The sequence below is a fragment of the Myxine glutinosa genome, chromosome 13, assembly GCF_964187855.1.
Source record: "Myxine glutinosa chromosome 13, kmMyxGlut1.1, whole genome shotgun sequence".
In the NCBI taxonomy this organism is placed as follows: domain Eukaryota; kingdom Metazoa; phylum Chordata; class Myxini; order Myxiniformes; family Myxinidae; genus Myxine; species Myxine glutinosa.
This window is the reverse complement of record NC_136273.1, coordinates 66,501,010-66,516,176: the sequence shown is the minus strand read 5'-3', so window position 1 is coordinate 66,516,176 and position 15,167 is coordinate 66,501,010. Positions and strand designations below refer to the sequence as shown.

The 15,167-nt window shown below is 43.1% G+C and overlaps 1 protein-coding gene across 5 annotated transcripts in view; it reads left to right on the top strand.

The window, feature by feature from the left end:
- Positions 1 to 15,167, top strand: part of LOC137439000 (mediator of RNA polymerase II transcription subunit 12-like protein) — a 140,673-nt gene that overhangs the window by 75,942 nt on the left and 49,564 nt on the right. For 4 of the 5 annotated variants that reach the window (XM_068134549.2, XM_068134551.2, XM_068134552.2 and 1 more), the window contains exons 19-27: positions 1,565 to 1,728; positions 1,836 to 1,967; positions 4,608 to 4,835; positions 4,930 to 5,071; positions 12,820 to 12,937; positions 12,995 to 13,123; positions 14,366 to 14,479; positions 14,592 to 14,806; positions 14,971 to 15,159. In XM_068134549.2, the coding sequence (XP_067990650.2) occupies positions 1,565 to 1,728; positions 1,836 to 1,967; positions 4,608 to 4,835; positions 4,930 to 5,071; positions 12,820 to 12,937; positions 12,995 to 13,123; positions 14,366 to 14,479; positions 14,592 to 14,806; positions 14,971 to 15,159 (1,431 nt within the window). The remainder of the gene's footprint in view (positions 1 to 1,564; positions 1,729 to 1,835; positions 1,968 to 4,607; positions 4,836 to 4,929; positions 5,072 to 12,819; positions 12,938 to 12,994; positions 13,124 to 14,365; positions 14,480 to 14,591; positions 14,807 to 14,970; positions 15,160 to 15,167) is intronic. The other variant, XM_068134550.2, reaches the window with a different exon arrangement.

Below are 15,167 nucleotides of genomic sequence, written 5' to 3'. Positions count from 1 at the left end.
ATTTAGTTTAACCCATTGAGTGAGAAATGGGTTCATGGTCTGAACAGCACGTGGGTCATTCCATACCAACTCAACCATTCCGTTGCCTGACCCTCAGATTTTGCTATAAAAATACACCTGGGTCAACCTGGAGTCTGCGTGCTGAGTTCAAAAATGCTAGTCGTTCTTTTTTTTTCTTTCTTTTTTTCCCCTTTGACCTGTAATCTGTCAAAAGTCAACCTGTAGTGAAAAAGTAGCTGTGATCAGAAAAAGCATCTTGGGCTCAAATTAAATGCTATCATCTTATGTAGCACCTTGCTTGACTCGCAATGAATCGACCTTTCAAGAAAAAAATATCAGGAATTCCAAACTCACTTTTGGCAAGTTACCAGACAAGGGGTTAGTGACATGGTTTATTTGACCTTCAGCCCAACCCTTTACCCTGCATGGGTTGCAGATCTTAAAATGTTAGTATTTCTGAAAGAACCGTAGGGACCAATCTTCCAAACTCTTTGAAATACTTGGTTTCAAGTCCCAGCAGTGATCATTAATCCCTCTGAAATTAGAATTTTTGATACATATGCAGTTGGATCCCTTGTTTTCACGTTTGATAAAATGTGACCTGCTTATACATTCTCAGCCCTGTGCCATGCATATTCACGGTTTTTCACTATGTCTGAGGATGGGTGTATCTATCCTGCCCCTTTCCTTTCCTCTCCTTTCAACCTTACTTTCCCTTATGTTGCACATGTACCTCGGTTTGCCAATTCTCATCGTACCTTCCCTTTTCTATGCAAAATCAAGACTCATGCAATGAAAGAGTAACATCATTTCATTCATTTATCTTCCTACCTGTTGTACGTCTTTAAAAAATAATCAGGTGCATTGTTCTGATGCATTATTTTCCTTTGTCCAGCAATTTCCCTTTTCTATAAATTTACCATTCATCATAATTGTGCTGTTTTTGGTTTGCTGTGCAATCGGGATCAAAAAGCTTACCTCAATTTAATTTTCAGTCCTTGTTATTAAAGTGGAGGTGTATCTTTATGCACATGTGCTTCTTCTTCGTTTGTATGCAGCACAAGGCTGCGGGGTAACATAAAACGTAATTGGCTGAGGGCACAGCTGTTCCGCTGATGAAATGCCCTCTGCTGGTTAAGGGAAGAATTGGTAATTTGTTTATGGTGCCGGTGATATCTTGCCTACTCTTTGCCATGGACACTGTGATATTTAACGTCCACAAACGAATTCTGACGGACAGGATGTCCATTTAACATCCACCCGAGGGACAAACACACGATGCCGAATCACCCTGCCTGTGAAACACCGGGATGACAGTTTTTAGCTGGGTCAGGGTTCAAACCCATGCCAGACAGCTTAGAGGCATGTGTGCATACCTTTATGCCTTCCTGTCACCTCTGCACGTGTACTTTGTGGTTATCTGTGTTCCTTTCAGTACCTCTTGGAATATCCGGATATTTACTGTTGATCTTCAAGGGATAATTATCACTTGCATTTGGCAGGTCCAATAATGTTTCAACCCATCTTTTGTACCTTGGTTCATGCTGGTTCTTCGTCCTGGCAGTTGCTCAATGAGCTGAGTGTCGTTGAGGCCGAGCTTCTGCTGAAGTCGTCCAATTTGGCAGGAAGCTACACGACAGGTCTGTGTCTCTGCATCATCGCAGTTCTTCGGCACTACCATGCCTGCTTACTGCTCAATCCAGAGCACACGGCACAAGTTTTTGAAGGGTAAGCTCAATTGCTTCAGGGCAGCATGTTGAGAATAAATGATTTTCGGGCTGTGGGTTGAATTATAATTCGTAATCCAACTCTGTGAATGTTTTATTTCCCACCAGGCTCTGTGGTGTCGTGAAACACGTAGCAAACCCAACGGATTGCTCCTCTCCTGAGCGTTGCATCCTTGCATACCTCTACGATCTTTATGTATCGTGCAGCCACCTCAAGAGCAAGTTTGGTGATCTGTTCAGGTGTGTGCTCTTAGTTTTTCCTTCATTTCAAGGTGAGGTAAACCCTAAGGAGTTTAAGAATACAGACAGGATGGGAGTGAATCTACCATTAATCGGGGAGAGCTCCTATACTTGTTGTCCTTGTCAATCCATCTCTGAGAAACTCCGATCAAATTTTCTGAAAGCGACATTTGTATTCTGATTGTAGATGTTTGCAAATGGATTTGGTTCAGGAGCCAGCCGTCCGGCTGTTGCTCATCCGAATAGAGATGCAAGCCGCTTTGGCATTTCCATTGTTTTTCCTGCACTTCCATGCACATGCCAGGGGTTAATTTGATCTACTTGTCAGAATGATATTATGCATTTGGGCAGAATGAACAAACCGTTACCTCCCCTCCCTTACACCCACCCCTAGTTTACTTTGTTAGCTTCTTCTACTTCACTTCAATACTTTCCAACTGTTGTCATTACCTCACTTTCTCCTTATACTTTAATTGCCTTCTCCCCACGCAGCCGAAGGTGGGGTTTTGCAATCACTTCCGACTGTCTGTCTGTCTGTCCAGGCCATACCTTTTTTTTACCATTTGAGCTTTTGCCATCAAATGTTCAACAAAGCTTTATTATGAGAGTCTGGAATAATTTGGTCAAAAGGTCAGCGTTACATAAAATCGTCAATTTTCATCCAATTGACCTGAAATTTTAAGAATATGCATATCGGGTCACTGAATTGGTTTCACCAATAAAATGCTAGAAGCAGATTGCTTTTGAGGTCAAAAGGTCAAGGTAGCCTAAAATCGTCAATTTGTTTTGTATGTTTTTCTATTGTTTTTTTATTTTTTATTTTATTATTTTATTTATTTAAGGGATATTGCCTGCCACAAAGCCAGAAGGCTACTCGAGGTGGGGGCTACACAAAGAAAGCAGAAGAACCAGCCCCTTGGATTGAAACAAGACAAATGTAAAAAGTTGTCTCTTCACAGAACAAAAAGGGCTGGGAGGGGTTAACTAGTCTGCTTCGAGACAACAGTGCCTCTACCCGCATTCTGTTGGCTTCCTGGGTGCAGTGTGCTTCCTGATTTCCCATTCTTGAACATTTGTTGAACAAACCACTTTAATACCTTGAAGTACCTCTTGACTTGATGTCAATGGTATCACGTGCCTTCGATACGGTCTGGCACCCCGCTCTGCTCACCAAACTCTCCTCTTTTGGTATCCATGGAAATCTCCACGCATGGCTGGCGGACTTCCTCTCTAGTCGTAGTCAACGTGTGGCCCTGAATGGTTTTCTCTCATCTCCTCTTCCTGTTCAGGCTGGAGTTCCCCAAGGCAGTGTTCTGGGCCCTGTGCTTTTTCTGGTCTTCATCAATGATCTCTCTGACTCTCTTGAAAATCCTCTCTATCTCTTTGCTGATGACTCTACTCTCTGCCGCTCCATTCTTCATCCCTCAGATCGGCAGTCTGCCGCCTCCTCACTCTCTGCAGACCTGGACAAAATCACAGACTGGGCAAACAAGTGGAACATGTCTTTCAATCCTGACAAATCTCACACTCTTACGATGTCTCTCTGAAAAGACCGACTGGACAACCCTCCCATCCACTTTCTGAATAATCCTCTCCAAGAAGTTCTGTCACTCAAGCTTTTGGGTCTCACTATCTGCCATGATCTTTCCTGGGAAAACCACATTTCAAATCTGGCCTCCAAAGCCAGTCGCCAACTGGGCATCCTCCATCGTGCGAAGTCCTTCCTTGGCACACCTGAGCTCCTCACCACATACAAGGCTTTCATCCACAGCTCAATGGAATACTGCTCTCCCCTCTGGGCTGGTGCTCCTGCCTCACACCGAGCTCGTCTTCACGCTGTTGAAACCAAAGCATTCAGAATCATTGGAATCTCCCGTGATGAAGCTAACTCCAAGGGCCTCTCACTCACTCACCGCAGGCAGGTTGGTGGTCTTTCCGTCTTCTACCGACTCCTCTCTGGTCTTGCCCCCCCCCCCCCCCCAGCTCTCTCTGGGCTCTGTCCTGCAAATATTCCTACAGGTCACACAAGATCTGCCTGCAACCCTCTTCTGGTTAAACTGCCAAAATCAAGACTCTCTGCTCACCTTCACTCCTTCATTCCTCTTTTCTCCTGCCTCTGGAACAAACTCCCTCACTCTCTTCAATCCCACTCCACCCTCCAGGTCTTTAAAACAGCTGTTCACCACCATCTCTTATCTTCCCCCATCCAAAACCTTGATCTTTTCTACCCCCGCTAATTTCACCCCAATTCCACTTTTTTGAAATACCAACTTCTGTCCTGGAAGTCCTTGGTGTCCTTATGTTTTATACTTCTCCCTCCCCCCCCCCCCCCCTTCCCACGCCTCCTCCCCCCAAGCCCTCTCCCTTCCACACATCTCCCTGCTCTCAAATGTTGTGTTTGTGTGCTTCCCCTTCTCTCCCCATCTTGTCTTCTGCTCCCTCTTTTTATATATTTTGTTTGTCTGGTTGATTTGTTTGTGAAGTAAATGTTAGCTCTTTCACGAGCCTCGATTAAGTATCCCCAAAAAAAAAAAAAAAAAAAAAAATTGTTGCAAAACCGCAGATGCTTTCAAATCTCAGATAAGCAACCACTCCCAACAACTAACTTCCCATTCCTTTGTTCACAATTCATGTGTACAGCGGTGCCTGTTCGAAGGTCAAGCAGACTATATACTGCAGCGTAATGCCTTCTGCCTCCAATCCGATGTTGGATGCCGAGTTCATGCTTGACTACATTGAATCGCCAGCGGCTCTCAACATTAATTATTCCATGCTGGGGAAAGTGCTGCATGACAACCCACCCCATCGTTACAGCTTTGTGTGCAACACGCTGCTTAATGTGTGTCGTGCTCCGCAGGACAGCGACAGGTAACTCCGAGTTGTGAGCGCTCTACTTTACCTCACTGTGATTCATTTGCTGATGCATCATGCCCCGACTCGCACGATCCTTCTCATCTTTCAGGATAAATGAGCTTGGAAACCTATGCGCAGAACTGACAGCGTGCTGCACGGCGCTCAGCTCCGAGTGGCTTGGGGTTCTCAAAGCACTTTGCTACTCCAACAACCATGCCTGTGGTTTTAATGACCTCCTCTGCTCAGTGGAGGTAGGGAGAAAAATGACAGTTGCAGAATTAGTTGTGCCAATTTGGTAATAAAACTCAAATACCAACCTGAATACCGAAGTGATTGCCCTCAAGTTGTATAAACTTGTACTGATAGACCATGGTGTTTCACCTGTAAACATCTTTAAAGGTATGGAGTAACTTTTAAAAACGATTTCCCTCCTGCTTTGCTGAAACAATTCTGACCCAATTCTTCCATTTTTGCCACCTTGCAGGTTACATGCAGGACAAGGACAATAAGAGACATGAGATTGCACATTTATTTATTTTAATTACAAGGACAATCCATATTGGACAAATCGGCACAGCATGTGGGATTTATACCGGGGTTCCCAACTTCATGAACAAACCAAACTGTAAACTGAGCAATCGACAATATTTATTACCTTCGCAAAAGCGGAAGGTTATGTTTTGATCGCTGTGTATTTATTTGTATGTCTGTGTGTGTGTATGTTAATCGCATAACTCAAAAAGTATTCAACCGAATTGCATGAAATTTGGTGGGATGATTGGTTATTATACGGGACACATTTGATTAGATTTTGGGAAACAGATTTGCTCAAATTCTGACTATTTTTAACTCGATCGTATTTCACTCAAAGTTATGAGCGACTGAAGAAGAAGATGTCCATCCAGGACGTCATCACTATAACGCGATCTCCCGCGATCATTTCAACCTCAAAAAAAATTATAATTGCAGATTTGTCAAGAGATGAGGCATATTAACAAACGAATGAAACAGATTTGCTCAAATTCTGACTATTTTTAACTCGATCGTATTTCACTCAAAGTTATGCGCGACTGAAGAAGAAGATGTCCATCCAGGACGTCATCACTATAACGCAATCTCCCGCGATCATTTCAACCTCAAAAAAAATTATAATTGCAGATTTGTCAAGAGATGAGGCATATTAACAAACGAATGAAACAGATTTGCTCAAATTCTGACTATTTTTAACTCGATCGTATTTCACTCAAAGTTATGAGCGACTGAAGAAGAGGATGTCCATCCAAGACGTCATCACTATAACGCGATCTCCCGCAATCATTTCAACCTCAAATGAAATTCAAATTGCAGATTTGTCAATCGGGGAGGCATATTAACAGACGAATGAAACAGATTTGCTCAAATTCTGATTTTTAAAAATCGATCGCATTTCACATAAAGTTTCACATCGCATACACTCCCATGCCAAGTACAGAACAGTAGCTGCGGCGAAGGTATGCGCTCTACCGAGTGCCCGGATTCTAGTTTGCTATTGTTTCGTTTGGTTGGAAATATCAACCCATTATTTGACTACTCACAACTACTGACAGCAGCAACTTACACAATGCAATGAGTGTGATGTTGCATCCTCCTTCTTCTTTAAGCATTCTTCTTTTAGCTTCTTTAAGCCTTTCCTCCTATTGTCAACTTCTAGTTAATACCATCCATTGTAGAAATTGGGAAGTGGAACGTAAACAATAAGCCGACGTCTAACCATACAACATTTATTGAGACTAGTGGGATCAAATTTTCATCGGTCTTTACGGCCTTGTAGCATACCTGCCTGCTTTAAAGCTTGAGCATTAGCTTGCCATTCACCAAACATGAGATGTGTTCCAGCCAGGGAGGTGGGGAGGGGGAGAGATGATGCATTCGTTATTTTTATTGCCAAATGATGCTACTATTATTATTACTGTTATGATTAGGGTTACTTAAAGTATGCTTTGTTACAACTAGGGCATGCCCGTACTATATCTATATCTAAAATTATATCCCCCCCCTCTATTTACATGAAATGGTTTGGTCCAAAGCGAACGGCTTGCGAGTGGTGACAATCCCCCCCCTCTATTTACATGCAATGGTTTGGTCCAAAGCGAACGGCTTCCGGAGTTTGGTAAAGAAATCGCCATCGCGTGCACAAACGCGCAGGAAAGCGAATGAATCGCAAATTCGTTTTTATTAGTTGTAAAACATAGTTTAACGCCAACATAGTTTGCAAACGTGAAATAAATGAATACGCTCTCAAATGTGCCATCCGAGGCAGAGTGTGCCCGCCACGTTCGGCACACGCGATCGTTCGCTGCTCTCTGATTGGTTGAATCGTTTTTTGGACATAGCTCGGTAAGTAATTGTCCGATTAATATGAAACCTTGAAAAGGCACATCCTCGGGTCCCCAGCAATATACCTGGCAAGTTAAAAGTATATCGGACCCGTGGTTGTCGAGAAACAGCGGTCACAGACAAACGTACAGACGTACAGACAGACAGACAGAGATTACTGGAATTATAGATAGATGGCATCATTATTCTTGCATTTCTTTGGTAATTACAATGCCATAGAAGTACCTATTAAGCTACTCTGTACACCTTAACATGGCATGCATTTAAAACATGGGAATTCTTCTGGATTCTTTGTATTTAATTAGCCAAATAAACTCTGGAGGTCATGACTATTGTTGTAGTGAATCACACTCCACATCAGAGCTCCAGTATACAACAACAACAACAACAACATGCATTTTAAGGCCATTTTCCCTGCAAGAGCGGGGGTTAGCCTTGCGGTCCCCATGACGATCTTCTCCATTTTGCCCTATTTTCTGCATCTCTCCTTGTTAACCCCCTTGCCCGCATTTCTTCTTCCACCATCTTTAGCCAAGTCTTTCTCGGTCTTCCCCATCCTCTACTTCCTTCAACATTCATTTCCATCACTCTTCTCAACCAGTCACTTTCATCCTTCCTCAACACATGACCAAAACCATCTCAAGCTGTTCGTCTTCACAGCATCCATCACAGGCTCTATTCCCATCATCTTTCGCAATTCATCATTTGCCTTCCTCTCTCTCAACGATACTCCACACATCCACCGAACCATTCGCATTTCCACCCTTTCCAGCCTTCGTTGCTGCTCTACGGTAACTCCAGTATAACAGTTAACTCGAGTTCACAGAGCTCCAGTATAACTCAACAAAAAACATGGCATGCGCACAAACACACACACACACCCTCTATTTATAGTAAATATCGATACTCGTGGAAGAACAGAACAGAGGACAAAGACTCTAGCGACAGTTTTTTTTTAAGGGGAAACAGGTTAACATGAACACACGGATAACTAGAACAGCACTCCGGAGAGAGCATACATCCGTCAGGCTGAACAGTTCACTTTTTGTATCCCATGGATCTGGATCTGAACCTGAACCAAAATCGAATCGGCTTGTTCTTGTCGCCTAACCAACTCATTCACCTAGTTTTGTCATAGCTCGTCCAAGGTTTCAAAATATCATGCTATATATATCGTTTTTTGGCTCTATCACTCAATGGTGAAGAATCACTTGTAAAAAAATTAAAAAATTCTTGTATCCGGAGCCAGATTCGGATCTTCAACAAAATCGAATCGATTTGTCCTTGTCAAGACCCAACGTGTCCACCAAGTTTCGTCTGAATCCGTCGACAACTTTGTGAGATATCCTGCTATTTGTATATCGGTTTTTGCCCTATCTCTCAATGATGAAGAATCACTTAAATTCTCTGATCCGGAGCCGGATTCGGATCTTCACCAAAATCGAATCATTTCTTCCTTGTCACTTACCCAACCTGTCCATAAAAGTTTGTCCGAATCTGTCCACAACTTTTTTGAGATATCCTGTTAACAAACAAACAGACAGGAGTGAAAACATAACTTTCATCCACCTTCAGTGACGGAGGTAGCAAAAGTAAAATAGTTTGCCTGTTTATACTTTTCCACCCTGCATAACTGATAATTGTTGCAATGCGTTTTTGTTTTTTTCAAGAAAAAGGAATAAATTTGGACATAGGAGGTGGCCATTTGGCTTGTCAATCCTGATCTTTAGTCACATCCCCACATTGTTTATACATAAGGATGGCACAGAGATGGTGCGTTTGCCTTTGAGATCTCCACATCCCTGTCCTAATATGCAGGGGCACTGCTTCAGTGGCACGGTGGTGTTTTGGTGATGATGCAACTAGTGGGCTGAATTTAGAATATAATTATTGTTTAATATGCATTTTTAAATTGTGACCCCGTCACATAACTTACTGCAGGAATTTGTTCGGAGAAGAAGCACATGATGACATTTTGTTTTTGAGAGATGCTGTGATATTTTTAACTTCCCATGGATCTGGATCATGGTAAATGATACCAGACTCTGTGGCGTAATGGTTAGAGCATCTGCTCTCGTCTGGGAGGTAGACTGTTCAAACCCTGACCGAGTTGTACCAAAGACTTTGTTTATTAAAAAAGGAAAGGTACGTGCTGTTTCCTTGCTTGGTCTTTAGCATTTAGGATGATAGAGCATGGACAAACAACATTGAGAAGGCAATGGCAAACCACCTAATATACTATAACCCTTGCCAAAAGAACTGCTGCAGCAGCACCAACATTCCATAAGGAGTATGGCACTGTGCATATAAAAAATACATAAATTATGCAGATGTCATAACTACTTTTACTTCCCTATCCATGGGATGGCTGTTGCAAGATGTAGCGCCTAACAGGACCAATATGGTGGTTTTTGAATCGATCCATCTTGGGGCTCAAACTCTGATTAGATAGCTCAGAAGCCATTTTCCTGTCAACTAAGCTATCTTGCCGTTGCTTCTTTTTCACGAGGTGGGAACCTGTTTGTTAGTCGAGTGGAGCATCGTTTTAGGGGTAATGCTTCTGCTATTGCGGACACCCAATTGTCTGGTATTGGATGTTCCTCAGCAAGTAGTGTAACCTGGTGTTATCATATTGTGTGGTTGTGTCCGTGCAGCAGCTGATACACCATGAAACAAAATTCTCTCACAGCATTATCGTTTGTCATATTTGTGAACGGCCATCTTGGGCAATGATAGGCCATCATTATTATATGATCTTTGCCTCACAGTTCTTTTCCTCTTTAATGTATACACATAACTAGAACGACACTCTTCGACGTCGACCGATATGCCTCCGCCCACATTATTACATCATTGTAATACTTATATTAAGTTTCATTTAAATCCATTCATTATTGGCCCTAAATTCTAATCAGTTAATCTTTACATCATTATACATACCTGTACCAAGTTTGAATTGGATCACTTCAGGTGTTCTCAAGTTATAGACCGATTACAGACTTTGACCTTTGCCCCCAAAATCTAATCAGTTAATCTTTACATCATTATACATACCTGTACCAAGTTTGAATTGGATCACTTCAGGTGTTCTCAAGTGATAGACCGATTACAGACTTTGACCTTTGACCTCTTGACCCCAAAATCTAATCGGTTCGTTGTTGCATCATTCTACATAACTGTTACCAAATTTGGTCAGAATCCCATCACTGGTATGGGTTACAGGACAAGTTATCGCGGTTGCAGGATATTAACGAACATGACCTCTGACCTTTGACCTCGTGACCCCAAAATCGAATCATTTCATCTTTACCTCATTATATATACCTGCACCAAGTTTGACTAAGATCCCTTCCGCCGTTCTCAAGTTATCGCGGTAACGAAAACCTATCACGGATGGATGGACGGACAATCCGAAAACATAATGCCTCCGGCAACTTCGTCAACGGAGCCATAAAATCAGTAAGAGAGATACCTAGCTACCTTCATATCACTTAGGGTTTTGGAGTAGTGGCTGAAACCCAAATCATATCCAGGTTCCTTCTGATGACTCCAATGCAGTATTTAGTTTTCCGTTTCATTACACAGGATGTAATGTTTGAGTCCTTCCACCCCATGTCTTGTACGTCCCTTCTTTCCTATCTCTTCCACTTTTCTTTTCCCATTTCCTCTTATCCACAAGTCCTCTTCCTCCCTTTTCAAGTGTTCCTGAGACCCATAGGAGTACTGAACCACCATTTGGGTTTGTTTTTTCTTCCTGCACTCCTAATTTCCGAGCTATATATCAGACCCAGCTGGGACTTTCAGAATTAAACTGGGACAAAACAACATTATTGTTTTGACTTTGACCTCATTTTAAGGCTATGACCTAATGATGTAGACATTTTAACATTTTTCATCCCAACTCGACTAAGGTTTCTCCCATGAGACTGAACAAACGCCGTGTCAACGTTTATAAATAGCTTTTCATGCCGTTTTCGTGGGAGCAACGGGCCAACGGCCTCTACCAGAAGTAAAAATATTATAAACCATAAACACGCATGATTAGCTTTTTTAAGTCGCTAATGCTGTTTATAACACTAAACAAAGAAATTTGGAGGAATCTTGACATCCGTGAGTTAAGTTTTACTTACAGAGCGGATCGAAGATCTACTGTACTCGGTATACCCCACAAGGGTTGGGTTAATAACATGACCCTTCCTGCCACTAATGTGGCGTTTTTCGTAGCGAACTTTTGAAACTCGCTCCTGCTGTTTAACACGAAACTGAAAGGGAGGAAGCCCGGGTTGTGCTCATTTGCCAAGCAGCTAGCTAGCGCTTGCAAAGCCAGCCGTTCCTTGACGGTTTTGAATGGAATGCTTGCTCGAATGCTTAAACCACCTCGCGATCTCTCTACAAGAAACGTGGTAAATTAAAACACACCCAATCAAAGGGAGGTTCAAAGTGACCCTCCCTTTATATAAGGGATCGTTTCTCTATATGCAGCTTTAGCATGGGGACTGAAAATAAGTTCCTCAGCTTCTACTGGATGATATTGGCTGCAAATTTCAGAAGTAAATACTTTGTACGTTGAGGTAATATGTTCCAAATTTCAACAACGTCTGTGTCTGCATTCTTCAGTTATATTTAGAAACCCTTGAAATCACGTTGGTGTCTGTCCATCCGCACACAATGTGTTGGTGCTTATATCTCAAGGACTATACATTGAAACAAGCTGAAACTTGGAATATACATCGGCTAATACTTCAAGTTAACTAAAAACACCTTTTTGATCATAACTTGAATAATTTTCCTCCGATTTTTATGATACTGAGTTTTATGGATAGATTAATAGATGAGGACACATTCTTAATTCAAACTATATCCCGAAATGTCAAAGGTCAAGTCATATTGCAATCCGAAAATAATCTGGCCATCATTTGTTTGTCACAGACAGGGGCGCCGCCAGGGATTTTGCACCCCATGAAAAGATATCACAATGGGCCCCTATGAAGCACGCGCGCACATTTTTACCCAATGTTCTAATAATTTTTTGGGCCCCTGTCAGTGCAGGGCCCTTGGAATCATCCTAACTTTTCCCCCCCCTTACAGCGCCCCGTGTCACAGATATCGAATTTGTCATGTCCTGGTGATTCTTATTACGACATTCACTTGATTCAAATATTTTGTTGTTTATGAAACCTGTCAAAGCAATTTGTATAATTTTCACCCCTCAGCCCAAATTGGGCTAAGGGGTATTGTCGTCCGGGCGTCAGTCAACTTTTGGTTTCCGTCGATTTCAAGGAGAACGGCTTGTCCGATGAAATCCATTTTTGCAGTGTGTGTTGGGGTTGAGTCGAGGAAGGTGCCTTTCGAAAATTGGCGCGCTGCGATTTTCAATATGGCCGCCACGGTAGCCATCTTGAAATTGGTTTCCGTCGATTTCAAGCAGAACGGCTTGTCCGATTAAATCCATGTTTACAGTGTGTGTTGGGGTTGAGTCGAGGAAGGTGCCTTTCGAAAATTGGCGCGCTGCGATTTTCAATATGGCCGGCAGAGCAGCCATTTTGAAATTGGTTTCCACCATGCATGGGCTGAGGGGTTACGCCCGCTTTGCGGTGCTATTTATTGTATTTTGTGTCTGCAGGTGAGTGACCTATCGTTTCATGATGCTTTGGCAACATTCATTGCCATTTTGATCTCGAGGCAAAGTTTCTCCCTGGAGGATGTCATCCAGCACGTGGCACTGCCCTCATTGCTGGCAGGTAGGACATCTCGCCACTCAAACTTTCACCACCTTTCTAACTCCGAGTTTTGTGAAGGCTGTCACTTTCCATTATCTTCAGCTGTTTGTGGAGACCCGGATGCAGAGCCTGGAGCCCGGCTCACCTGCCGTCTTCTCCTCCACTTGTTCAGGACCCCACAGGCAAATACTTTTGCCACAACTCCAGGTGAGGCCTTTTAGCCCCAGGCCCAACAGCTTGTTCCACATGTTGAAGGGTGATCTGCAATAATCAGGTTCAACATTTGTGGTGAAGTCTTAAAGGAATACGGTGCTTTCAAAATGACGTGATCATCCCCATAATGCTAGGCGCGCATGCACAGAAACGCATAGAAATAGTGATCTTCGGGGCACGTGAACTTCTATCGCGTGCGTGCGTGCGTGCGTGTGTGTGTGTGTGTGTGTGCGTGTGCGTGTGCATATATTAACAGGAAATGGGGTAGAAACTCCACACCTCTCATCCATGGATATTTCTCGTACTGCATTCCTATATTCAGTGAGTCCGATTCGCATTCATTAACAATTATGGTTAACCAATCTGAAATTGCCACTCGTTCATCTAAATGCTTAAAATGATGTTTTAAAAAAACAATTTGAATTATATTTCGCGTCAGCAACGGCAGGTTATAAAAGTGCCTGGTAAGCTGAACCGAGTCAACGTAAAAAAACCACAATGCATGCGCAAAAGTCCTCATTAGCATATATACGTCATTTTGAAAGTCACGGATTGGCTTGATAATAAGGATTGTCGCTCTACTTGAAAATCCTTTGTTTTATTGGTTTTAACTTATGATCTGAATTCTATAGAGCTGCAAAATGCATGTGCATGAAATGGAATGGAATGTTCTGGTATTTTATGCCTGGATGAAGGTGGAGGATCCAGCTCACATCCCCTCCCCACATCCTCTCCTACTTTTTCCCCTGCCTTGTTTAACAGTTACCCATCATTCCATTGTAAAATGAGTTATACTGCAATGCAAGCTATATCATCAATATCCATTCGACTTGATAAGCACTTGAGGCAAATCCTATGGGGTGCGTGTAAGAACTCTCCCTTGGCTGCAGCCATCAGCACATTCTATAAAGAATGTTCTGCTCCTTTCATTTCTCCCATGGTCAAGGAATTGGCAGTTTGGTCGTCGCTAAACCTTTAGATTTATCACCACAATGCCAATGAGGCAAAAACGGAAAGCCACATTTGATCCACCTCTGAGCGTGTGCAGATTGCACCAGTTGGTGTATGAGTGAGGCATGTAACATAATTGGTTTGTGCAATATGGGTGGGCCAAAGTAGTACCCTGAGGTTTGTTCTCTCGTTCATCCTCCCATCCTTGTACTTTGACTAGGCCTTGCATATTGTGTTTTGAGTCTCAGTGTGCACTCTTCCAATGATGTGTGTGCGCGTGTTTAGGAAAGAGCACTCCAGCCATACGCTCGTCTTGTGATCGGCATTTGCTTGCTTCAGCACACAATAGCATTGAGGTCGGAGCAATTTTTGCTGTCCTTAAAGCGATCCTCATGCTTGGTTAGTAAATCTGCATCTTTCCCCCCTTAAAGACCTGGCTATCAACCCTTATTTATGGAGATCTTTCTCACAGTCAAGTCACGTCTTGCTTATCTTGATGTTATCTTTCCAGGAGATGTTGAACAAGGAGGTTCTTCACTGCACTGCGTGCATGGTGATGAATGCAGTGTAACTAGCCTGCTCGCCCCCATTCGAGGTCAGGATGAAAAGGCTGAGGACGAGGGTCTGGGTGCAAGGGCAGGCCGTGCAGGAGGTCGGGTTACTGCCATCGAAACTGCAAGCCTCAGTGAATACGCAAAGTTTGCTCTGAAGACCATCTGTCAGCAGGTTTGATGAGGGTGCACATTGTCTCATTGAGATATCGAGCATTCAGACCTTTAGCTTTGGTCTTTTCGAACCTCGCACGCCTTTCACCATTATTTTCCACAATGTCTCCTCCGTCCCTTCCTGTATTAATACTATTTCATAGGAATACTCTTATTGGTCTACAGGAGTGGGTTGGTGAGCGATGCCTCAAGGAGCCAGAGACGCTGTGTGAGGACAAAGACCTGCTGAGAGACCCAGTCTTGACCCCCAAGCAGGCCCAGCATCTATTGCAGCTCATTTGTTATCCACATGGTCTTCCTGGCACCCAGGATTCCGAGAACCCCCAGCGACAACGTATTAAACGTATCTTGCAGGCATGTGG